Genomic DNA, 25,795 nt, shown 5'->3' with positions numbered 1-25,795 from the left:
AAGCTAAAGAAGAATAAGCTAAAAAGAACCTTAACGGAGCCTAGCTGCTAGTTGAAATACTTCGTGTGATAAAAATCTGGTAGTGTATACATTGTACAAGGCAGACGTTGCACGCATTGCAAAATCCAAGTAAACCGTTACAATCGAACTACACCAGATTTGTGTGTGAAATCATATATACAACTAACTGAATATGACATTTATCTTTCTCATCCCCTTCCCCATGAGTCTCCTCACTTTTAGCAAAGTAAGTTGTATTTGGAGCTTTGCATCAGCCAGGGTCCAGGAATAAGAGTTACTAAGATGAAAAATTGGTTGAGCTCAGCCATAAATGAACCCATTAACTTTGGATATAAAAAGCACATGAAAGTTGTTGCTTTAACAATAGTAATTTCTTCTAATATCCTTGATCCCTTCACCTGCAATGAGTCGTAAATAGAACCAAGAATATTGTGTATGAACAAACATAATTTAGACAATTTGAGGAGAAGGCTTTATTAGTTTCACAAACATTCTCATACAGAGTGATTAACATAAACTATTATGTGTAAAACCTCACGAATTACAAATGTGAAAGGGAAGCTCTTGTGAGGCCACACACATATAATGTAAAAGCCAATGCCTCTCCTCCCGCGGCTAAACTAGAATCACTATGCCAGGGGAGGAAATGTGTAACCTGCAAGACCATTCAATTTGACCCAACATATGATCAGAATAGCGCAAGAAGCATATAAAATGCATAACTAAAATGAAAGCCGTGTGACTCCAAAGAATAATAAATATCAAAACTGCATGTATGAAATGCCAACCATCGTAATTCCCTTAATATATTTCACTTACTTCCGCACTTGTAGCCGTGTGGGAATGGCTTCTTGCAGAAATTGGCAACGTAGGCAACCTTCTCCATACACCATATCTTCTCTTTCTCCTTGGTGACACCAGCACAAAGGCATGGGATGTTTGCCTTCTGCCACACGGTGCAGCATGCGTCCGACGGATCTAGCTTCGGGTTTGCTGGCCATTTTTGATACTTAGCACACTCCTTGATCATGGCCTGTCGGTCACCCTCACATTTTTCAGCCGACACGGCTACTGCAATAGTGAGGATGATGAAACATAAGCACATGAGTTTCACCATGGCTATGGCTTTTGTATCTCCTACACTAGAGCCTTCTCTATCCCTTTGATATTAGAATCGTACAATATAGGATTTGTGTGCCTTCTGTGAATGTGTGGGATACATGACTTCGCTAGCTATGTCTTGGTATATATAGCCTTCTTTGAGATGATGATACAGACGCATACACCAGTTGTATATCATGAAGATATAGCACCGTGTCAGACAATTAATGTATACATTAATTATACATCTAGGTGTTGGAATAAGCCACGGCGTGTGTGATCGGGCTCGTCGAGCGCATCGGGTGCACGCGGAACGGGCGGCACACACTGGTGCCGTCGGGCTCGTCGGGCTTGTCAGGCGCGTCGGTGACGTGCGGGACATGCGGGACGCAGAAGCGTGGCATATGTGTGTGTAGCGTGTATACACTCGAGTCTAGCACATAGAGCAGGGCGTTGGCAAGTGTGCCGGCCAAGTTTGCTTGATGCGTGTGAGTTAGTTAGCTGATTGTTAGCAGTGACCGGTGGAGATGGCCGCGTCATGCGCATAGCGCGCATGTAGTGCGCATGGCCGGGCTGATGGATTGCATGCAGGGTAGCTAGCTAGGCGGTGTGCATACGTGCGCACAAGGAAACGTGGGCGTTGTGTTGTTGTGCCACTACAAAGCCATGACCACGAGTGTATTTGTTGAGGAGAGTTTTTGGGGCTCTGGGAAAAGTAACAGGGCTGTGAAGCCGGGTGAAACTCCATTGTACTGTGTGCTCCTTCTTCTTCTATCTCCATCCATCAGTGTGAGAGAGCGCTTCCAACAATTGATATACAGAGCTTTGGTTCGGGCGATCACCGGCGACCATGGCGCCCGTCCCACACGGCGGCGGCGCGGGCGGATCGGCGACGATGGCGATGCCTTTGCTGACCGCGGACAACTACACGGTCTGGGCCATCAAGGCGTAGGCGATCCTCGACGTCCACACCGTATGGGAGGCGGTGGCGCCGGGCGACGCGGTGGTGAACGCGCGGAAGGACAAGATGGTGCGCACGTTGCTTCTCGGGGCGTTGCCGGAGGATGTGCTGCTGCTGGTATCGACGAAGCTCACCGTCAGGGAGGTATGGGACTCCCTGAAGGTGAGGTTCGTCGGCGCTGATCGGGTCCGCGCAGCGAGGCCGGGGACGCTGCATGGCAAATTCGACCGGATGAAGATGGTGGACGGCGAGGAGCTCGACGTGTACGGCGGGAGGCTCGCGGCGATGGCGGCGAGGTATGCCAACCTCGGGGAGACACTGGGCGACACGGCACTTGTCAAGAAGTTGCTGGATACGGTGTCGGATCGCCTCTTCCCCGTCGTCGCCGGTATCGAGCAGTTCCACGACGTGACGACGATGGCGTTCGACGAAGCGCTCGGGCGGCTGCGTGCGTTCGACGAGCGGGTTCGGCGCTGTGGACAAGACGGCGGCGAGCGCGGAGGTGAGCAGCTGCTCATGACGGTGGCGCAGTGGGCAGCATGGGAGCGTCGACACGGCGGTGCTCGGGACGACGACGACGGGCGCAGCGTGGCGTCGGGGAGCGGCGGCGACAGGCGCAGGCGCTGCTACAAGTACGGGGAGCACGGGCACTTCCGGCGCGAGTGCCCGCAGCTGCAGAAAGGACCGGCGGCGGAGCATGCACTCTTAGCCGGCGCCAACGTCGACGATGACGGACTCCTCTAGGCCGTGGCTTAAGGGGTGTGTTTTGGAATAAGCCACGGCATGTGTGATCGGGCTCGTCGGGCGCGTCGGGTGCGCGTGGGACAGGCGGGACACACTGGTGCCGTCGGGCTCGTCGGGCTTGACGGGCGCGTCGATGACATGCGGGACGGGCGGGACGTACGGGACGCAGAAGCGTGGCGCATGTGTGTGTAGCGTGTATACTCTCGAGTCTGGCACGTAGAGCAGGGCGTTGGCAAGTGTGCCGGCCAAGTTTGCTTGATGCGTGTGAGTTAGTTAGATGATTGTTAGCAGTGACCGGTGGAGATGGCCGCGTCGTGTGCGTAGCGCGCATGTAGTGCGCATGGCCGGGCTGATGGATTGCATGCAGGGTTGCTAGCTAGGCGGCGTGCGTACATGCGCACAAGGAAACGTGGGCGCTGCGTTGTTGTGCCACTACAAAGCCATGACCACGAGTGTATTTGTTGAGGAGAGTTTTTGGGGCTCTGGGAAAAGTAACAGGGCTGTGAAGCCGGGTGAAACTCCATTGTATTGTGTGCTCCTTCTTCTTCTATCTCCATCTATCAGTGTGAGAGAGCGGTTCCAACAGAGGCTACATCAGACATTAGTTCTATATCTTGAAGATACGATATTGTATCAAATAATGAATGTGTACATTAACTTTATATCTACAGGCTAGACCTTTAAGATATGAAATAGCATCAAACAATAAATGTGTACATTAACTTCATATCAACACGTTTTACACACATTAGTTGTATATATGTTATATCTCGAAGATACGGCACTGCATGAAAAGAATGAATGTGTACATTAGTTGCATATCTACACGCTACAACAATACATTATTATATATATATTGAAGATATGGTATTGCATCAAAAAAATGAATATGTACATTAATTGCACATCTACGGGCATACAACATTACATTAATTATATATATCTTAAGATATATTACTGCATCAAAAAAGGAATGTGTACATTAATTGCACATCTACGGGCTACAACATTAGATTAATTATATTAACTTTTTAAGATATGATACTGCATCAAAAAATAAATGTATACATTAGTTGCACATCTACAAGCTACAACATTAACCGCAAATTTTTACAATATTGCATCGCACTTTGGAAGTATGCATTGAATTCTATAAATCACACTAGTATAAGACACTGGACATGTACATTAATGGACCTGTATCTCAGAAAAAATAAGGTTGAACTCAGGAGGGGAGCTTCTGAGGGGACGGCGCAACCCGCTTAGGAGGCCTAATAAATCTGTAATTGTTGGCCCATGTGAGACAAATTTTTTTTATTTTGCCAGTGCTATTACTTTGGCTTATCAATTGGCCCCGTCTTACTTCCATGCCGCTCTCCGCTACTGATTGAGCCCACATATCTTTTTTCTATCGGGGTACCTATTTGTATACTATTAGATGATCCCTGCGCATTGCCGTGGAAAATTTGTTAAAGGTAATACATAAAGTGGTACTTAAAACAAGTAAAACTATTTGCAAACAAGTGTTCTCATCATGCTCGCTTGCACCAAGCGAAGATGGGAGGCGTGGCTGGAAGGTAGAGCATCGAACTCCAACAAGACAGTTGGAGAAGAACTGGACATCTCTTTGGAGAGTCCAAGTGCCGTCAAAGATCAGGGTATTTTTGTGGCGGCTTGCCAAGCACTCACTTCTCACGGCAAAATCATGCCACTCCCTCCGTACTCCATAGTGAGAGTAAAGTAGATGATAACATCACACATAACTAGGTAAAATAGATGATAGATGATGTGGCAAGAAATTAATGAGGAAAAAGAGGCATATGGTAACATTGTATGTTATTCATACTATGAGTAACATCACACATACCAAAACAAGATGAGTCTATAACCTAATAAATGGAGTATTGCATGACACCATACATATGTTACTCCTCGTTATGCAGGTAGTAACATAGACTAGTAACATATGCATGTTACTAAAGTTACTCCCCACTATGGGTAGTCTAAGTCATCTTATGTTGTGCATCAGGACCAAAACGAAAGGAAAACAAGAGAGTGTAATGTTCATTAGCTAATTAATACCATTGCATGCAATGAATTAACCACTGCATGCCGTGGTAGGTAGTCTCAACTCATTAAAAACATACACGCCCCACATCTCTTATTGGTTGATTCATTTATTCATGTCAAGAAATAAGAAATAAGGTGAGAGTTAATGCACCACCCCTGAGTGTTTTGAGACTATATGGTTTTCGTAAAATGACTAATGCATCGATACGGAGGAAGTAGTTCATAGGAATACATGTTACACGAGATGCAAGATACACGGTCACATGGATTCCTCAAGGGTAAGGCATTCCCGTCTGGAGTGCACAATGTCAGTGTGCGTATGGGCTGTGGCTGATGAGTACGTGACCAAACTATTGCAGAACCGGCGACAACTCCATAAACTGGAATGACCTTTTACTCTGATTGATCACTTGAAACATGAAGAATAGGGTGAAAGTGCTTGACAGTGTGGGCGATCTGGTATGCATGATTTGGTGGGTTGACAACTGCTCAGTGGCAAAGAACTTGAATTGTTGCAGGAGAGGATGTTATTGCTGTCACATCGTCCTAGAGATTGAAGAACGAGCTAAATTGTTCCAGGAAGCCTAGTACATTCCCCTTGACTGTCGACCGTCATTTGTGGCTGAGAACCACCTCAAGTGCATTGCATCCCATATAACATTCTAGATAGATTAAGAGTGTGCTTTCCTTGATAAAAATACCAGCCATTGTTGTGCAAACAAACTCTGAAGATACATACGGTAATGTAATGCCAGCCATTGAATGGCAGCTCAGACCAACAATGTTTCCACCAAGAGAAGAGAGCCAACACAGGAAAAATGACGTTTCAGTGGGCAGAGACCAAAACCTATTGGTGCTGGACCAAGTGTGTTTCACAACAATGTTTCAGTAGTCAGGCAATAAGTTTTACAGCTTCTGTTCCAGAGACGAGTGTATCTTCAACAAATGGCACGGTCTTCCATACTTTCAATCCTACTGATGCTGGACTGTCTTCAGGACCTGACATATACAGCAACAATGAAGCAACTGAAAGGACAAGGTAAGCAAACAGTTATTACCCAAGCTGGAAATATATACAGACCTTGACTTCTGGAGTTGTCCTCTATACAAACTGACATGTAGTAAGAACTATTTAGCTCCGCGGGTGTAAACAACCAGTTCTCAGACAGATGGTCACAACTAGGCCTGGAAGCATTCGATGTCTGACAGATCCAATAAGAGTCAAGGCAGTCGATTAAAATTGATTTATTGCTAAGTTGCAACACAGTAATAAAGCACCACTATCTTAAGAGTTACTCCCTCAGTTCCAAAATAGATGACTCAACTTTGTACTAACTTTATACAAAGTTGAGTCATCTATTTTGGAACGGAAGGAGTGCTAACTAGAGGCTCCTTTCGAGGACTCGTGTTAATCCTAGAGAATTTGTCGGAATAACATCTGTCCGGTCTACCTTCAAGCTATCTATGTAGCCGTTTGATTAAGTAAACCTCACCCTCTCCCACATGGACTCCTTTTGTTTCTCTTCCTCTCCTTACCTGCTGACTCCCTAACTTCATCGTCGCCTCCCACGCACGGGTCGGCTTACAATCGCCACTTCACACAATACATAAATAGATCATACATCATCCAGAATGCAAACAAGGTCCGACTACGGAACCCAAAATAAGAAGGACAACCACAAATGCTAGATCCCCAATCGCACCAAATGGGCTCCACTACTGATCATCCGGAAAAGAAACATAGTAACAAAAAGATCTTCATCGAGCTCCCACTTGAGCTCGGTTGTGTCATCTGCACTGGTATCATCGGCACCTGCAACTGTTTGGAAGTATCTGTGAGTCACGAGGACTCAGCAATCTCACACCCGCGAGATTAAGACTATTTAAGCTTATAGGTAGGAAAGGGTAGTGAGGTGGAGCCGCAGCAAGCACTAAGCATATATGGTGGCTAAGTTACGCAAATAAGAGCGAGAAGAGAAGCAATGCAACTATCGAGAAGCTAGAAGCGATCAAGAAGTGATCCTGAAACTACTTACGTTCAAGCATAACACAAGAACCGTGTTCACTTCCCGGACTCCGCCGAGAAGAGACCATCACGGCTACACACACGGTTGATGCATTTTAATTAAGTCAAGTGTCAAGTTCTCTACAACCGGATATTAACAAATTCCCATCTGCCCATAACCGCGGGCACTGCTTTCGAAACTTCAAACCCTACAGGGGTGTCCCAACTTAGCCCATCACAAGCTCTCACGGTCAATGAAGGATATTCCTTCTCCTGAGAAGACCCGATCAGTCTCGGAATCTCGGTTACAAGACATTTCTACAATGGTAAAACAAGACCAGCAAGACTGCCCGATGTGCCGACATCCCGATAGGAGCTGCACATATCTCATTCTCAGGGCAACACCGGATAAGCTAAGCGTATAGATACCAACATAACCCAAGTTGCCAAGGGATGGTCCCGCACGGTGCTCTGGTTCGGACCAACACTTAGAGAAGCACTGGCCCAGGGGGTAAAATAATGTAACATCCCAAATTTTCAATTTGGAATGTTATACATTAGATCATCATGCATAGCATATTTTTCTTGCATTTTGGTTGATCCTAGAAATTTCACGCAACTCAAGGACCCTTGGAGAGAGTTGGAGATTTTGTTATTTTCATATTTGAGAGTTTTCTCAAATTATGAAAAGAGGATCATTTGATTTCTTTATTTTATCTTCAATTATTTTTCCGATATCAAAAATATAGGAGAGGGAATAATATGACTTTCCCAAATTTAGGAAAAAATGAAGATTTAATAAATAGATCAATTTTGGTTTTGCCGGAGTTTTGTTCACGTTTTATTTGGATAGGGAAAAATGCGCGTTTTCAAAAAAAATGCATTTTAGGTCCGGAGTAAAGTTCATTTTGTTCGGTTCATTTTTTTGGAGTCGGGGAAAAATTTACTTTAGTATTTTGGAGCCCGTTTAGATTTTCTTTTCCGTGTTTTTCTGTGCGTGAACCAGTTTTTAAAAAAAAAGGAGCAGCGCCCCGCCTGGGCCAAAGGCCCAGCCGGCCGGCCACCCCAGCCTCCCGCGCGCCAGCGCCCGGCGCCAGCCAGGCCGCCGCCTCGCTCTAAGCCGAGTCCGGCTTGGACTCTGGCCGGTTAGCCCCTCCCCTTTCCTTTGTTCTGTTTTCCTTTTTCTTTTAGGATTCCTTTTCCTACTCTATTTTTTGTCCCCTACCCCAAGAAACCCTCTCCCCTCCCCAATATAAATACCCCAACACCCCCCCCCCTCTAAACCCATCAAATCAAACCCCAAGCCCCAAGCCCTCCACCACACCCCACACCCGCGCCGCCGCCGCCCTAAGCCGCCGCCGCCGCACCTTGCCTAGCGCCGCCGCCGCCCTACGCCACGCTGCCGGAGGTTGCCCCGAGTCTCTTTTCCTCGGATCGTTTTCTTCTAATCATTCCGATTCTTTTCTTCTTTTCCGATTCGTTTTCTTTCCGGTTCTTCTCTAAACCGTTCCGGTTTTCTAGATCGGTTTTTCGTTTCGGTTTTCTTCTCCGAAACCCTAGATCGGATTCGTTTTCTTTTCCGATTTAGTTGCCTTTGGACCGTTCGCCGGACCGTTCGTCCTAACGAACGTGATCACCGGATTCTTCTAGGTTAACGAACGTCCGTTCATTTAACCGTTCGTCTCTTTCTTTTCGTCGGATTTATTCCGCGTTCTTTCCGATCGCGATCTCAGATCCGATCTTCGTTCTAGTCTTTCTTCTCGCTCGTTTATCGGAATCACGTGATTCAAGCGCCTGGTGTTTCGTTTCGAAACCGCCGTTCCGTCTAATCAACTTAAACAAGTTTTTGCTACGGTAAAATTTGACCTAGTTTCAACTTGCTAGAACCGAGTTGTTTTCTTCCGCTGTTTGTTTTTCGGTTCTTTGTTCGGTTCGTTCTTTCTTTGCAACCGGAGTTCTTAAGTTGAACTTTCTGGTTCGATCTCTTGTTTGAGTTTTAACTATGCATTAGATGAGTACTTATTGTGTGCTTGTTGTTTGTCTGCGATAGATCACCCGGATTGCGCCGCTTGTTACTTCGAAACCCTAGGTCTCACGGATCATCAGCAAGGCAAGTAACACTTTGATCATACCTTTTCTACAACCCATGTTTTATTGCATTAGATCAATCCTCTCACATTGCATGGGATCTAATTAAATTGTGGGATGGGAAGTAGATGAGGTAGTACCTATCACCTGTATTACTATGAAACCTTTGGGAGTTACTTCTACGTTTTCTTATTATGCCATGCTATGCTAGTAGACGTGGATTGGGTGAGTGATATCCATGACAGATGTGAGTTGATAATTTTAATGGTTTATCTAAGGTGGCAACCTAAACACACATCTGGGTGGATTGAGGCACCTGATGTCTATCAGGACTTGCCTGTTTTTTTTCGGACCGCCACCCAGGCTCAAAGGGATCATAAGATAATTCATGCTAGAAACTTCTGTGTGCAGCCACAAGCCATTATGGGCTCTGGCATAGTTGATTAAGTCGTGCGAACTCTTACAAGGTAGACTAGCAGATGTAGGGGAAAGTAGGTGTACCAGTCTATCCATCGTAAGGTGCTAGCGCTTCTGAAAGACTGTGTCTCGGTCATCCGTTTCTCAAACACCATGTAGTGCGAGAAATCCAACGGTGGCGATCGAGTCTTGTGGGGAAAAGTGCGCAAACCTCTGCAGAGTGTACAAACTAATCATGATTAGCCGTGTCCCCGGTTATGGACAACTTGAGTATCTAGTACTTGAATATCATGTGAATCTCAACATGTTACTTCTAATTAATGTTGTTGGGTTTTAATTGTTCACTTAATTGGGATTGAGAATGCTGTCAACCATTCTCAATGTTTCACAACCACCATGATAGTTAAATAAATTTATTCCTTTGCAGTAGGGAAAAACTGGCTTTACGCAAAACTGTAACCATAGAGCTTTCCACCAGCCATATATGCATATAGTATAGCTATTACATTCCATTACTCTCTATGTGTTACATTGCCAGCATATTCCATGTGCTGACCCGTTTTAGGGCTACAACTTTCATGTTGCAGACTTTTCAGACGACGAGTAAGGTGCTTTTAGGTCGTGGTTCTATACTCAGTGATGCCGTTGGAGTTGATGGACCCATTTATCTTCCAAGTCTTCCGCTGTTATCGACACTAGATGGCCTTAAGCCATTTTATTGTAATAAGTTCTCTTTGAGACAACGATGTAATAAGTGTGTGATTGCCACTCTGCTATAAATCCTTCGATGTACTGTGTGGTGTCAGCAATACTGATCCAGGGATGACACCTGAGCACAGAGCACTTGATCCATTCGGGTCGGGTCGCGACAGAGATGGTATCAGAGCCAGGTTGACTGTAGGACACGACCACTAAGTTAAAGTCATAGATCACTATTCTCTCCTCATTTTCTAACTCCTCATCTTTTCTACCCTTTTAGGATGACGAACGTGAAGATTAAGTACGCTCAACCGGATGAAGGCACATCATTTGGATTTCACCTGAAGGAAGTCACCAAGTACCTAAACATTGGATTACCAAGCTTCACGGGAACCTTCAACGCCACTCTGCCTGAAGAGGAGCGATGGAAGATTCAAGCTCACGTTCCGGGAAGAACATTCGCGCCAATCACGAAGCCTATAGATAGTGTTTTCAATGCACCAACCTGGAGTCTGGGAAAGAGCATGGCAGCCCATATCACCATAGGACGCATTGGAGAAGTTTACCAAGAAGACCTCAAGGACACTATCTACCAGATTTGCGGACGCCGAGATGAACAATGGGAGTTAGTCAGCACCAAGAAGGATAGATCCATTGCATCTTTCATCCAGGAGTTAAACCAGCACATTCGCCGCCACGAGAACCAGATGTGCAATGGTATGATAGAGTTGAAGAATGCGAAGGCAAGGATCATCGAGCTAGAAGGAGAACTGAAGTCTACACGCAAGGACTACATGGACGAGATCGTAGCTCTAGCAAGACACAATGGCGATCTTAAGCAAGAGATTGAAGAACTCAAGAGGAAGTTAGTATCCACGGAGGAAGACGAGTACGTCGCATGTCCGGACAACGACATCATCATCGACGACATCAATTCGGATCCAAGTGAACCCGACTTTGAAGACGAAGCTGGAGCAGATATCATGGAGTCTTCCACCGGTTCAAATTTCTAGATGACCACCAGATAGTAGTAGTATTCCCCCATGTAAACATTATAGTCGAGCACTTTCGCGATAGTTTTAGACCGATTGTAAGCCCTTGTTTGATTGAATGAGTGATTTTGTGTGCATTTGCTCATGTGCATTGGGGTAGTGTTTTCCCTTTAGACCTCACTCTATTCTTAATTCTCGTCTTTTCTAAACCCTCAGATGCCTCCAACCCAAGCTCTTAGGACACCAATGCTAGTAAGCTCGCCAGGAGTAGAGTACATGGCCAGACAAGGATGTTTTCAAGTGCCATTAAGTATAGGAAGGCATGTTTTCCCAACGGATTTAATTATTCTGGAAATCTCAAGGATTGGATGTGATATTAGGCATGGATTGGTTGTCGATGTATGGAGGAAACATCGATTGTGCTAGTAAGACAATTTTGCTTACCACACCAGAAGGAAGAAGGATCAAGTATGTATCCCGGCATGTGCCAAACAGGACACAAGTGAACTGCTTAACAGGAGTTGTGCAAGAAGAAGTACCAGTGGTAAAGGATTTTCCTGATGTATTTCCTGAGGAATTACCAGGCATGCCACCGGATAGAGACATTGAGTTTTTGATTGAGTTATTGCCAGGTACAGGCCCAATATCGAAGCGACCGTACCGGATGCCAGCAAAGGATTTGGTGGAAATTAAGAATCAGATTAAGGAGTTATTGGGTAAAGGTTACATTCGCCCAAGTTCTTCGCCTTGGGGATCACCCGTACTTCTAGTGGAAAAGAAGGATGGATCATTAAGGATGGTTGTAGATTATCGAGGATTGAATGAAGTAACCATCAAGAACAAGTACCCACTCCCAGTGATCAACGATCTGTTTGATCGGTTGCAAGGAGCTAAAGTGTTTTCCAAGATCGATTTGCGGTCAGGGTACCATCAATTGAAGATTCGAGAACAGGATATACCTAAGACAGCATTCACCACGAGATATGGACTGTATGAGTATACCGTTATGTCATTTGGATTGACTAACGCACCTGCCTATTTTATGAACCTAATGAACAAAGTGTTTATGGAGTTTTTGGATAAGTTCGTCGTAGTGTTCATTGATGACATCCTAGTTTATTCAAAGAATGAAGAGGAGCATAAGGAACATTTGTGTTTGGTTTTGGAGAAACTAAGGGAACATCAGTTATATGCCAAATTCAGCAAATGTGAGTTTTGGTTGAAGGAAGTTGGATTCCTCGGACACGTTATATCCGGAGAGGGTATACCAGTTGACCCCACAAAGGTTGAGACCGTAACCGAATGGGAAGCACCAACAACAGTTGGAGAGATCCGGAGTTTTCTTGGACTCGCAGGATACTACCGGAGATTCATTGAGAATTTCTCAAAGATTGCAAAGCCTATGACTGAATTGTTGAAGAAGGCTACTAAGTTCAAATGGACTGAGGAGTGTGAGGCTAGTTTCCAGGAATTGAAGAAATGTTTGGTTACCTCACCAGTATTGATTTTGCCAGATCAGACCAAGGATTATGAGGTGTATTGCGACGCTTCACGTCGAGGACTTGGAGCAGTGCTTATGCAGGAAGGAAGAGTTGTTTCGTATGCTTCACGACAACTGAAGCCTCATGATTTGAATTATGCCACGCATGATTTGGAGTTAGCAGCCGTAGTGCATGCATTGAAGACGTGGAGACATTTCCTCATTGGAAATCATTGTGAGGTGTACACGGATCATAAGAGTTTGAAGTACATTTTCACGCAGAAGGAGTTGAACCTCAGACAAAGGAGATGGTTGGAGCTCATCAAGGATTATGATATGAGATTGCATTACCATCTCGGAAAAGCTAATGTAGTAGCTGATGCATTGAGCCGTAAGAGCCATGTCAACGCCCTAGTGACGGGAGAAGTACCAAAGGAGTTAGCAGAAAACCTTCATGAGCTATGTTTGGAAATAGTTCTGAAAGGCTATGTAGCAGCATTGGAGATTCAGTCAACATTGATGGATAAGATCAGAGAAGCTCAGAAATCTGACAAGGAGATTGCTGCTATAAAAGAGAAATTGAGCGAAGGAAAAGCAAAGGGATTTCGTGAGGATGAGCACGACACCCTATGGTTTGAAGACCGTGTTTATGTGCCAAATGACCCGGAGATCAGGAAGTTGATTTTGCAAGAGGCACATGATTCACCGTATTCGATTCACCCAGGGAATACCAAGATGTATTTGGATTTAAAGGAAACATTCTGGTGGACCGGAATGAAGAAGGATATTGCAGCATATGTAGCAGTTTGTGACGTATGTCAAAGAGTAAAGGCAGAGCATCAGAAACCAGCAGGATTGTTACAACCATTGCCGATACCCGAATGGAAGTGGGATAAGATAGGCATGGATTTTATCACAGGACTACCCAGGACGAAAGCAGGCTATGACTCGATATGGGTAGTAGTTGATCGTTTGACGAAGGTAGCACATTTTATTCCAGTTAAGACCACTTACACCAGCGCTAAGTTGGTGAAGATATACATGACTAGGATCATTTGTTTGCATGGAGTTCCGAGGAGTATTGTATCAGATAGAGGAACCCAATTTACCTCAAAGTTTTGGAATTAGTTGCATGAAACTTTGGGTACCAGACTAGAGTTCAGCATAGCTTTTCACCCACAGACGGATGGACAGACTGAGAGAGTCAATCAGATTTTGGAAGATATGCTGAGAGCTTGTGCACTAGATTATGGATCTAGCTGGGACGATAACTTGCCGTATGTGGAGTTTTCTTATAACAACAGCTACCAAACCAGTTTGAAGATGGCACCTTTCGAAGCTTTATACGGAAGGAGGTGCAGGACACCATTGTCATGGGACGAAGTTGGAGACCGTCAATTCTTTGGACCGGATTTGATTAAGGAGTCTGAACGGAAAGTTAAGTTGATTCGTGATAGGCTCAAGGTAGCCCAGTCCAGGCAGAAGAGCTACGCAGATTCTAAATGCAAGGAGACAGTTTACGAAACCGGAGACAGAGTTTATCTTCGAGTATCCCCACTTCGAGGAGTTAAGCGCTTTGGAGTTAAGGGGAAGTTAGCACCGCATTTCGTTGGACCATATAAGATTTTGCAACGCACGGGAGAAGTCGCTTATAAATTGGAATTACCAGAGGGACTGTCAGGAGTTCATGATGTATTCCATGTTTCTCAGCTGAAGAAATGTCACGCCGAGATGGCAGAGGTACCGCTAAGAGATACTGTGCCACTCGAAGCGATTCAGTTGAAGGATGACTTAACATACGAGGAGAAGCCAGTCAAGATTCTCGATTATGCCAGCAGAGTTACTCGCGGCAAGGTTATCAAGTTTTGCAAAGTTCAGTGGAACCATCACTCAGAGGATGAAGCCACCTGGGAGAGAGAAGAAGATTTGCTCAAGGACCACCCTCACCTATTTTCTAGCCAACCCGAATCTCGAGGGCGAGATTCATCTTAAGGGGGGTAGGTTTGTAACATCCCAAATTTTCAATTTGGAATGTTATACATTAGATCATCATGCATAGCATATTTTTCTTGCATTTTGGTTGATCCTAGAAATTTCACGCAACTCAAGGACCCTCGGAGAGAGTTGGAGATTTCGTTATTTTCATATTTGAGAGTTTTCTCAAATTTTGAAAAGAGGATCATTTGATTTATTTATTTTATCATCAATTATTTTTCCAATATCAAAAATATAAGAGAGGGAATAATATGACTTTCCCAAATTTAGGAAAAAAATGAAGATTTAATAAATAGATCAATTTTGGTTTTGCCGGAGTTTTGTTTGCGTTTTATTTGGATAGGGAAAAATGCGCGTTTTCAAAAAATTGCATTTTAGGTCCGGAGTAAAGTTCATTTTGTTTGGCTCATTTTTTTGGAGTCGGGGAAAAATTTACTTTAGTATTTTGGAGCCCATTTAGATTTTCTTTTCCGTGTTTTTCTACGCGCGAACCAGTTTAAAAAAAAACCCCGCCTGGGCCAAAGGCCCAGCCGGCCGGCCACCCCAGCCTCCCGCGCGCCAGCGCCAGGCGCCAGCCAGGCCGCCGCCTCGCTCTAAGCCGAGTCCGGCTTGGACTCTGGCCGGTTAGCCCCTCCCCTTTCCTTTGTTCTGTTTTCCTTTTTCTTTTAGGATTCCTTTTCCTACTCTATTTCTTGTCCCCTACCCCAAGAAACCCTCTCCCCTCCCCAATATAAATACCCCAACACCCCCCCCCCCTCTAAACTCATCAAATCAAACCCCAAGCCCCAAGCCCCAAGCCCTCCACCACACACCACACCCGCGCCGCCGCCGCCCTAAGCCGCCGCCACCGCACCTTGCCTAGCGCCGCCGCCGCCCTACGCCACGCCGCCGGAGGTTGCCCCGAGTCTCTTTTCCTCGGATCGTTTTCTTCTAATCGTTCCGATACTTTTCTTCTTTTTCGGTTCGTTTTCTTTCCGGTTCTTCTCTAAACCGTTCCGGTTTTCTAGATCAGTTTTTCGTTTCGGTTTTCTTCTCCGAAACCCTAGATCGGATTCGTTTTCTTTTCTGATTTAGTTGCCTTTGGACCGTTCGCCGGACCATTCGTCCTAACGAACGTGATCACCGGATTCTTCTAGGTTAACGAACGTCCTTTCGTTTAACCGTTCGTCTCTTTCTTTTCGTCGGATTTATTCCGCGTTCTTTCCGATCGCGATCTCAGATCCGATCTTCGTTCTAGTCTTTCTTCTCGCTCGTTTATCAGAATCAGGTGATTCAAGCGCCTGGAGTTACGTTTCAAAACCGCCGTTCCGTCTAATCAACTTAAAAAAGTTTTTGCTACGGTAAAATTTGACCTAGTTTCAACTTGCTAGAACCGAGTTGTTTTCTTCCGCCGTTTGTTTTCCGATTCTTTGTTCGGTTCGTTCTTTCTTTGCAACCGGAGTTCTTAAGTTCAACTTTCGGTTCGATCTCTTGTTCGAGTTTTACCTGTGCATTAGATGAGTACTTATTGTGTGCTTGTTGTTTGTCTGCGATAGATCACCCGGATTGCGCCGCTTGTTACTTCGAAACCCTAGGTCTCGCGGATCATCACCAAGGCAAGTAACACTTTGATCATACCTTTTCTACAACCCATGTTTTATTGCATTAGATCAATCCTCTCACATTGCATGGGATCTAATTAAATTGTGGGATGGGAAGTAGATGAGGTAGTACCTATCACCTGTATTACAATGAAACCTTTGGGAGTTACTTTTATGTTTGCTTATTATGCCATGCTATGCTAGTAGACGTGGATTGGGTGAGTGATATCCATGACAGATGTGAGTTGATAATTTTAATGGTTTATCTAAGGTGGCAATTTAAACACACATCTGGGTGGATTGAGGCACCTGATGTCTATCAGGACTTGCCTGTTTTTTTTGGACCGCCACCCAGGCTCAAAGGGATCATAAGATAATTCATGCTAGAAACTTCCGTGTGCAGCCACAAGCCATTATGGGCTCTGGCATAGTTGTTTAAGTCGTGCGAACTCTTACAGGGTAGACTAGCAGATGTAGGGGAAAGTAGGTGTACCGGTCTATCCATCGTAAGGTGCTAGCGCTTCTGAAAGACTGTGTCTCGGTCATCCGTTTCTCAAACACCATGTAGTGCGAGAAATCCAATGGAGGCGATCGAGTCTTGTGGGGAAAAGTGCGCAAACCTCTGCAGAGTGTACAAACTAATCATGATTAGTCGTGTCCCCGGTTATGGACAACTTGAGTATCTAGTACTTGAATATCATGTGAATCTCAACATGTTACTTCTAATTAATGTTGTTGGGTTTTAATTGTTCACTTAATTGGGATTGAGAATGCTGTCAACCATTCCCAATGTTTCACAACCACCATGATAGTTAAATAAATTTATTCCTTTGCAGTAGGGAAAAACTGGCTTTACGCAAAACTGTAACCATAGAGCTTTCCACCAGCCATATATGCATATAGTATAGCTATTACATTCCATTACTCTCTATGTGTTACATTGCCAGCATATTCCATGTGCTGACCCGTTTTCGGGCTGCAACTTTCATGTTGCAGACTTTTCAGACGACGAGTAAGGTGCTTTTAGGTCGTGGTTCTATACTCAGTGATGCCGTTGGAGTTGATGGACCCATTTATCTTCCAAGTCTTCCGCTGTTATCGACACTAGATGGCCTTAAGCCATTTTATTGTAATAAGTTCTCTTTGAGACAACAATGTAATAAGTGTGTGATTGCCACTCTGCTATAAATCCGTCGATGTACTGTGTGGTGTCAGCATTACTGATCCAGGGATGACACCTGAGCACAGAGCACTTGATCCATTCAGGTCGGGTCGCGACAAATAAGATGACCCTCGGGAGCGCAACTCCCAAGGGAAAAGTATAGGTGGTGGTGAGGCAAATGGTAAAACCAAGGTTGGGCCTTGCAGGAGGAGTTTTATTCAAAGCAAACTGTTAAGAGGTTCCCATAACACCCAACCGCATAAGGGACGCAAAATCAAGGAACAAAACTCCGGTATGACGGAAACTAGGGCGGCAAGAGTGGAACAAAACACCAAGCATAAGGCCGAGCCTTCCACCCTTTACCAAGTATATAGGTGCATTAAAGTAAAAAATATATAATAATGATATCCCAACAATATCCATGTACCAACATGGAACAAACTTCATCTTCACCTGCAACTAGCAACGCTATAAGAGGGGCTGAGCAAAGGCGGTAACATAGCCAAACAACGGTTTGCTAGGAAAGGTGGGTTAGAGGTTTGACATGGCAATATGGGAGGCATGATATAACAAGTGGTAGGTATCGCGGCATAGCAATAGAGCGAGTAACTAGCAAGCAAAGATAGAAGTGATTTCGAGGGTATGGTCATCTTGCCTGAGATCCCGCAAGGAAGAAGAACGAGTCCATGAAGAAGACAAACGTACATAGTCGAACGAATACTCACAACTCTAGAACGGTACCAAAGCTAACGAGAGAAGCAACCCGGAAAGAAGCAAACAACATAGTAAACAACCATCACATAAACATGGCATAATGCACAACCAAGTATGATGCATGTCTGGTTTAACAAGGGATGGCATGGCAAAGTGCAACAAACAATACTACAAATTAAGTGGAGCTCAATATGCAACGAGTTGCATATTGACGAAACACCACATGACTTATTTAGTTCGACCTTGGTTATGAACTCAACAATATTAAATGTTGTTAACATGGCAAGAGGTGAAACATGAGTAGAATACACAGTTAGGCATTTTAAATGAGGCCGGAAACATCAAACAACAATTCCGGTAAATCCTCATGTGCATTAGCAATTTAATGCAAACACCAATTTTAAACATTCTTGATGTTGTTATCATGATGCGGATGACATATGCAAGTTTATGGAATTTTATGAGAATATTGACATGAGCATATTATGAAGCATTTGTCATTGTGGCGGAAACGAAAAGGGGTGCCACTGCGATGAATCCAAAAATGATACCACAGCAACATATCGGTTTCGGTAGCTCACGGAGATACCGATGCAAAAGGTAGTGTGGCGGGAGCGTGCAAAAGATGGTGGGGGTGATCCCGGTAACCGGGTTCCTACGGGTGGATGGCATGGCAACGAGGAGGAACAACTAACGTTCACGGGCGAATACAACATCTAAACATGCATCTCATACAACACATGCATTCGCTCATGGGCATCGTTCCGGCGGTTATACCTTCCAAGGGTGCATTCTCGGAGCGTTTCGGGTACGTCGAGGGAAGTAGTTGTTCTCGCGACGGTAGTAAAAGTAGTTGTTCTCGCGGGTCGTAGAGGAAGTAGTTGTACTTGCAAACTTGTCGGATCCACGACGACGGTAGTTGTTCACGTTCATAGTCGCACAAGTTTCTGTAGATATTCGTGGTCACGGCGAGGTACTCGGTGTTTCGGTGCGGTGTAGGGGTACATGTCGATGGTCGTCGTGGTACTTGGTGTTCCGTTGCACCCAAGCGACGGTAGTCATACATGACGCGCTGTGGACGTAGTTGTACTCGCGGTCTTCGGTAATGGAAATTGGGCGTAGTGGTACAGGTTGTCGGGGTACTCGTCCCATCACCGGGTGTAGTCGTTCACGTTTGGAGGGGAATTTGGCGTTTCCATGTTCTTCAGAGTCATTGTGTAGTCGTTTATGTCGTAGTTGGACTTGACAAAAAAAACACCGGCTGTAGTGGTACATGAGGGCCTTGACGAACTCAAAGGGGTACTTCCAGTTCGTGAAGTCGATCTCGGGGTCTTGGCATATACATCATGGGCAAACTTGTGTCCAGCAACAATAGGTGTCGGCGTGCAGAGGCAAGGAGGAGGCCATCGACGAGTCTCTCGACAGCAAGGACCAGCAGCAGAGGCACGGACGCGGAGCTAGCGAGGGTAGCGGCGACAGCAGGCATAGGTGGCGCAGATGGTGGTCATGGGGATGGCCGAGGGTGGAGTAGCTGATTGAGGAGGCAAGGCCATGGCGCTGCTAGGACTGCCGGACTTGTAGCTGCTGTTGTCGGAGGCTGGAAGCTCTACGCCGGCCATGAGGAGCGGGACAAGCAGAGGCATCGGGCGGCTGTGGCATAGGGCGCGTGAAGGGGCGGCCGGAGGTGCGAAGGGAGCAAAGGAAGGGAGGCCGGGCGATGCAGAGGAGGCCGACCAGGGGAAGGTGACGACGCATGCGACTGGAGATGGTGGTGCGCGGGAGGCTGGGCGCGGCGCCATGGGAGGCAACGACGCAAAGGAGGGGAGGCTGCAGGGGCAGTGATGGTCGACGATGAGGGCGACAGTAAGGTCCGGTGGCGCGGCACCAAGGGCGGCAAGGAAGAGGTCGGACGTGGGGGTCTCGCAGTGGAGGCGGCGAGGGGATCGGGTGCAGGGAGGTCCTCTCCCTGGCCCGATGCTTGTGTGTGTGTGTGTGTGTGTGTGTGTGTGAGTGGCGGTGGTGTGGGGGACGAGATGGAGAGATCGAGAGGAGGGGAACGAGCAGAGTGCGGGGCTACGGGCTAGGGTTAGGCAGGGGAGGTTCGACTGGGCCTTGGCCTAGTGGCCGGCGGCTATAGGAGGCCCAAGAGGTTTGGCTGGGCTCTTCCTCTCTCCCTTATTACCTTTAGATGAAGAAAAAAATAGAGAGAGAGGTCAAAATAATTAAGAGAAAAGACCATGAACAAGAATTAGATGGTGGGACATATTTTGTAGGGCTAAATGAAATATTTCCAACCCAACAAAAATGGTTCCGGCAAAAATCAGGGAAGTTAAATCCAAAATTGTTTAACTTGCACCAAAGTAGTTTGAATGGAGTGTAGGATTTCGGAGTGTCCAAAAATATTCGGAATTTTTCTGGAGATCAGGAAAGAGATGAAAGAAAATATGGGCAAAGTTTGGGGACCAAACTTGAAGCGGGAAAAGGCATGTGATTATTTGCAAGTGTGTTTATGGGTGATTCCGAAAATGGAATATTTAATATAGCTCCCTAATATCGGGAGGATATGTTATAAAGAGAATCACCATGTGAATTCCCTCGGTTTAAATGGACTGAAAATCCATACGTTTTATTTATTTGAGTTGCAAAGATTAATGACATGATGGCATGATGACATGATGCAATGCAAAGATAAAAGAGCAAGCACAAATGAAACACACGGCGATCACGAATATATGGAAGTCTTCTGAAGCGTCGGTCTCGGGGCGTGACAGGAACACTTTCCTAGAACTAGAATTAAGCCACCTTATGAATCAATCATGAGGGCATCTTATGGATCTCGAACCAAAGATGAAAAAACTTAGATCCTTGCTTTATGCCTAGCTATGGACGTAAAACTATAGCGCTTGTTGGGAGGCAACCAAATGAATAAAATATATTTTTTGCTTTTTGCTTTCTGATTTTGTGTGTTAGCATAATTATGCTACTGTTATGATTGTGTTTTTCGTGTTTTAATTAGTGTTTGTGCCAAGTAAATCCTTTAGGATCTTCTTGGGTGATAGTTGTTTGATCTTGCTGAAAAAATAGAAACTTTTACGCTCACAAGATTAATTTTTATATTTTACCAAAGAGCGATAAAATACCTGTTCCACTTGAAGTAGATCAATATACATATTTCTCAGGTCTTCCTAATTTTTTAGGATTTTTGGAGTTACAGAAGTATTCGAAATAGTCAGATTGCTACAGACTGTTCTATTTTGACATATTCTAGTTTCTTTGTGTTGTGTGCTTATTCTGATGGCTCTATGGTTTTCTTTGATGAGTTTTTTCCATAAAAAAGTTTGAATATAGTATATATAATACAAAAACAAAATATGAATTGGTTTGATATAACACTTATAGTAGTGGTTTATTATTCTTATACTAACGGATCTCACGAAGGTTTTGTTGAGTTTTGTGTGATAGAAGTTTTCAAGTTTAGGGTTATCTTACGATGGATGAAGGAAGGATGGAAGAGCCTAAGCTGAGGGATGCCCCGGCATCCCAAGCTATTATCCAAAAATGAGCAACCAACTAAGCTTGGGGATGCCCCCGAGTGGCATCCCCGCTTTCTTCCAACGATCATCTGTATTTTACTTGAAACTATATTTTTATTTGTCACATGATATGTTTTTTGCTTGGAGCGTCTTGTATGATATGAGTCTTTGCTTGTTTTATTTTGTGTTTTAAGTCATCAATCCTTGCTGGACACACCTATTAGAGAGAGCCAAAATTACGTCATGACTTGTTAGAATTGCCCTCTATACTTCACTTAAATTTTTTTATGAGCTAGGACTTTCTCTAGTGCTTCACGTATATCTTTTTGAGCATGGTGTGCTTAGTATTTTTGAAGAAATTCTCTCTTGCTTCACTTAAATTATTTTGAGAGAAAGAAAAATTTATTATGCTCATGATCTTCACTTATATTTGTTTGAGCTTATGAAAAGCAACACATGAAAATTAGTCCCAAAGTGATAGATATCCAAGAAGGATAAAGAAAAAAATGTCATGAAGATCATTGGACAAAATAACTTTATTCTTAGTAATAGTTTTGCGATATGATGATGTGATATGTGAGTTATGTTGATCAGCAATTGTGCTCTAGTAAGAATATTGGTGTTAAGGTTTGTGATTCCCTATGCATGCACGGAAGTCAATAATCATGCAATGAAAATTATATCCTACTTGTGGTGCATTATTCGGTGTTAATTATGCTTAATGCTTGCTTATGAGATTATCTGTTTCTTAGTTGGTCACTTCCCAATCTTTTGCTAGCCTTCATTTTGCACTAAGTATGATCACTACTTATGCATCCAAAAACCTTTAACCCAGTTTTGCCACATGAGTCCACTATATCTACCTATATGTGGTATTCTTTTTTTGTTCTAAGCAAATTTGCATGTGCCATCTCTAATTTTCAAAATAAACTTCTCTTTTGTGTGTTTGTTTCGCTCGCGGAGCGGTGAGGGGTGGCTAATATTTTCCATGCTAGATATGTTATTCTCAAGATGAGTGTTTATTCACTTGTCATTACACGAGAGTAAAGCAAAGGTATTAGGGATGCCCAGTCCCGAAATGCAAAAATGAATTTACTTTATGTTGTCAAATAATAAATTCCTTGGAAAGTGTTGGTATGGAGGGCACCCGTGGATACGGTTAGCCATCGAAAGTGAAAGTTATGGTGGAAAAAGGAATAATCTTTACTTTCTATTTGGGAACCGCCTATGATATATCTATGCATGGAAAGTATTGGGAACTATTAGTTGGTGGGATGGATACACCTCCCAAAATGTATTTATCTCTAAGTTTTTCGCTTTGAGCTCTGGCACCTCTACAAATCCCTACTTCCCTCTGCGAAGGGCCTTTCTTCTACTTTATGAAATTTTTATTTTTGAATTTGAGTCTCCATCTTCTCTTATAAAAAGCACCAACTAGGAGGCAATATGATTGTACTTAAGTATAGGGTGTAGCTAATATTCGAGTGTGTCTCATGAATGGATCAATGTTTGATCATCATGGGCTAGGGATAACTTATTTTCACGTTGATATTTTGAAAGACATGGTTGCTTGTTGATATGCTTAAGTATCTAAATTATTATGTCAAAACTAGACTATTGCTTTGAATCACATAAAAAGTCCAAATGTCCATGCTATAAAGAAAAGAATATGATATGACATGTTAAACAGCACTCCACATCAAAAATTCTATTTTTATCACTTACCTACTCAAGGACGAGTAGGAGTTAAGCTTGGAGATGCTGATACATCTCCAACGTATCTATAATTTTTTATTGTTCCATGTTGTTATATTATCAATTCTGGATGTTTTATAATCATTTTATATCATTTTTTGGTACTAAACTATTGACATAGTGCCAAGTGCCAGTTCCTGTTTTTCCATGTTTTTTACATCACAAAAAATCAATATCAGACGAAGTCCAAATGCCACAAAACTTTACGGAGATTTTTTATGGACCAGAAGGAACATGTTGGGGGTGCTCGCCATGTCGTCTCAGAACAGGAGGGCCGGGCCGAGGACCCTCATGGTGATTAATTACTAGGATTCTTCGGGCAGCCCATGACATATACAATGGATATTCCACAAGACTTGGCGCACAGGACGAGGACTCTTCTAAATCCTAGGCCTCCGGTACATTATAGAAACCGAGGCCAGGATAGTCAATAGATCATTACAACTTAGATCATTAGATCTACAAAGAGGTTCATTCACACATACGATCTTGAGGTAGATCAACATGTACTCTATACCCCATCCAGAATCAATACAACAAAGCAAGACAAAGGGTTTTACCTCTTTAAGAGGGCCCGAACCTGAGTAAATACCGTGTCCATTCTTTGTCATGTTACCATCATACCAAGATCACCAGCTTGGGACCCCTACCCGATATCTACCGGGTTTAGCACCATCACATGTGTATCTTCGACCAACGGTATGGTCTTCCATACTTTCAATCCTAATGGTATTGGACCATATTCGGGACCTGCAACATATACACCAACAATAATGAGGTGGACAAAAGAACAGACAAGATAAACATACTATTTACCCCAAGCTGGCATAGCAATACAAACATTGACTTCTAGTGACAACTACTTAGCACTGTGAGTGTAAATAGCCAGTTCTAGGAAAATGGTCGCATCCAACTAGCTATCAACAACACCCTTATTGGCTCTCACATTCAGCTAGCAATCCTAGATGCATGCATAATTGTTTCTCATGTCCATTGTTTTATTTTTTAGGGAACAATCTGGCCCATCTTAGGCCACTCGATATGCACCAGGAATATTTTGGCCCTCAAGTTTTCTGGCCCAGATTTGGATGTCGTTCTCAATCTTCTCAGTTGCTTCCCCTTCTTGGAAAAGTTCTATGTCATTGTAAGTGCTAATTTTTGTTTGCCTTAAATGTTGAAATAAATTCTTGATTCTCGTTTATATATTCTAGTCTAGTTAGCAACTGCCTATTTAACATGTATCTGGCATTTCCCAATGAGAGGAGTATTTGAAGGCAAAGATGAAGAACTTGCATCCTCAGTCTGACCCACTACTAAATCCAGTGAAATGCCTTGAGAACCATCTCAAAGTAATGGTGTTGAAGAATTACAAAGGTGGTGAGAAAGAAGTTGGCTTTTCCAATTTCTTTGTTTTGAATGCGAGAGTGGTGAAGGAAATCAACTTAACATGATTGCCATCGATGAGAATTGGATGATTGATCAACTCCGGCTGCTACAAGTAGAAACTAGAGCTTCTCAAGTCGCGCGGTTGAAATTCAAAAATGGTTATTCTCCCTAGCAGACCTATGTGTATACAAGTGATGTATCATAGACCATTTTAGTTGTTATTTTCCAAAAGGGTTCGACCCTCTTTCAGAGAAAGCATATGTGTGCTCTGTCAATTGCCTATCCTAATGAAGACTTCTTTTGCAGATTACGTTGATAGCTGATGATGTTGTGTGTGTCTTCTATTAGAAAGAAGTCGCGCATCTGCGCTGAGGACAACAGACTATGGTCCTTCTGTTTCTCATGTTCTGTATTTAGGGCTACTTTGGTAGCCTGGTGTGATACCTTTGGTCCACCTTTAACTATTTTTTTGTCCTTAACTCTCCTCCTCCCTCTTGTATATCTATGCACGTTCTAACTATTTCTATATTAATGTTCCCTTAGTCACAGAGATGAAAAGTAGAGCCTTCTTGCCCAAATTTGTGATATACATGTCATAGAAAAGTCCTACCCGAGCATCCCACCTAGTCCCACGCGCTGTCTACGTGGAAATCATCAAGACCAAGCCAATGAAAATCTAAGATTAAGCTAAAGAAGAATAAGCTAAAAAGAACCTTAAGGGAGCCTAGCTGCTAGTTGAAATACTTCGTGTGATAAAAAGTTGGTAGTGTATACATTGTACAAAGCAGCCGTTGCACGCATTGCAAAATCCAAGTAAACCGTTACAATCGAACTACACCAGATTTGTGTGTGAAATCATATATACAACTAACTGAATATGCCATTTATCTTTCTCATCCCCTTCCCCATGAGTCTCCTCACTTTTAGCAAAGTAAGTTGTATTTGGAGCTTTGCATCAGCCAGGGTCGAGGAATAAGAGTTACTAAGATGAAAAATTGGTTGAGCTCAGCCATAAATGAACCCATTAACTTTGGATATAAAAAGCACATGAAAGTTGTTGCTTTAACAACAGTAATTTCTTCTAATATCCTT

General features: G+C 43.9%; 1 protein-coding gene and 1 long non-coding RNA gene across 2 annotated transcripts; both read right to left on the bottom strand.

Annotated features, from left to right (window-relative positions):
• Window positions 1–455: 455 nt before the first annotated feature.
• LOC123088769 (uncharacterized) lies at window positions 456–1,248 on the bottom strand. Its single transcript, XM_044510923.1, has 2 exons — window positions 841–1,248; window positions 456–676 (listed from the first exon to the last, which is right to left on the bottom strand). The coding sequence occupies exons 1-2, from the start codon at window positions 1,136–1,138 to the stop codon at window positions 651–653; spliced, it is 324 nt and encodes a 107-aa protein (XP_044366858.1). The 5' UTR covers window positions 1,139–1,248; the 3' UTR covers window positions 456–650.
• A 4,316-nt stretch (window positions 1,249–5,564) lies between these two features.
• Window positions 5,565–6,034, bottom strand: LOC123088672 (uncharacterized). Its single transcript, XR_006442026.1, has 2 exons — window positions 5,979–6,034; window positions 5,565–5,896 (listed from the first exon to the last, which is right to left on the bottom strand). It is a non-coding gene; the product is annotated as an uncharacterized lncRNA (long non-coding RNA).
• Window positions 6,035–25,795: the final 19,761 nt, after the last annotated feature.

The sequence above is a fragment of the Triticum aestivum genome, chromosome 1A (assembly GCF_018294505.1).
Source record: "Triticum aestivum cultivar Chinese Spring chromosome 1A, IWGSC CS RefSeq v2.1, whole genome shotgun sequence".
NCBI lineage: Eukaryota > Viridiplantae > Streptophyta > Magnoliopsida > Poales > Poaceae > Triticum > Triticum aestivum.
Note: the sequence above shows the minus strand (reverse complement) of the source record. Positions and strands in the feature narration are given on the sequence as shown.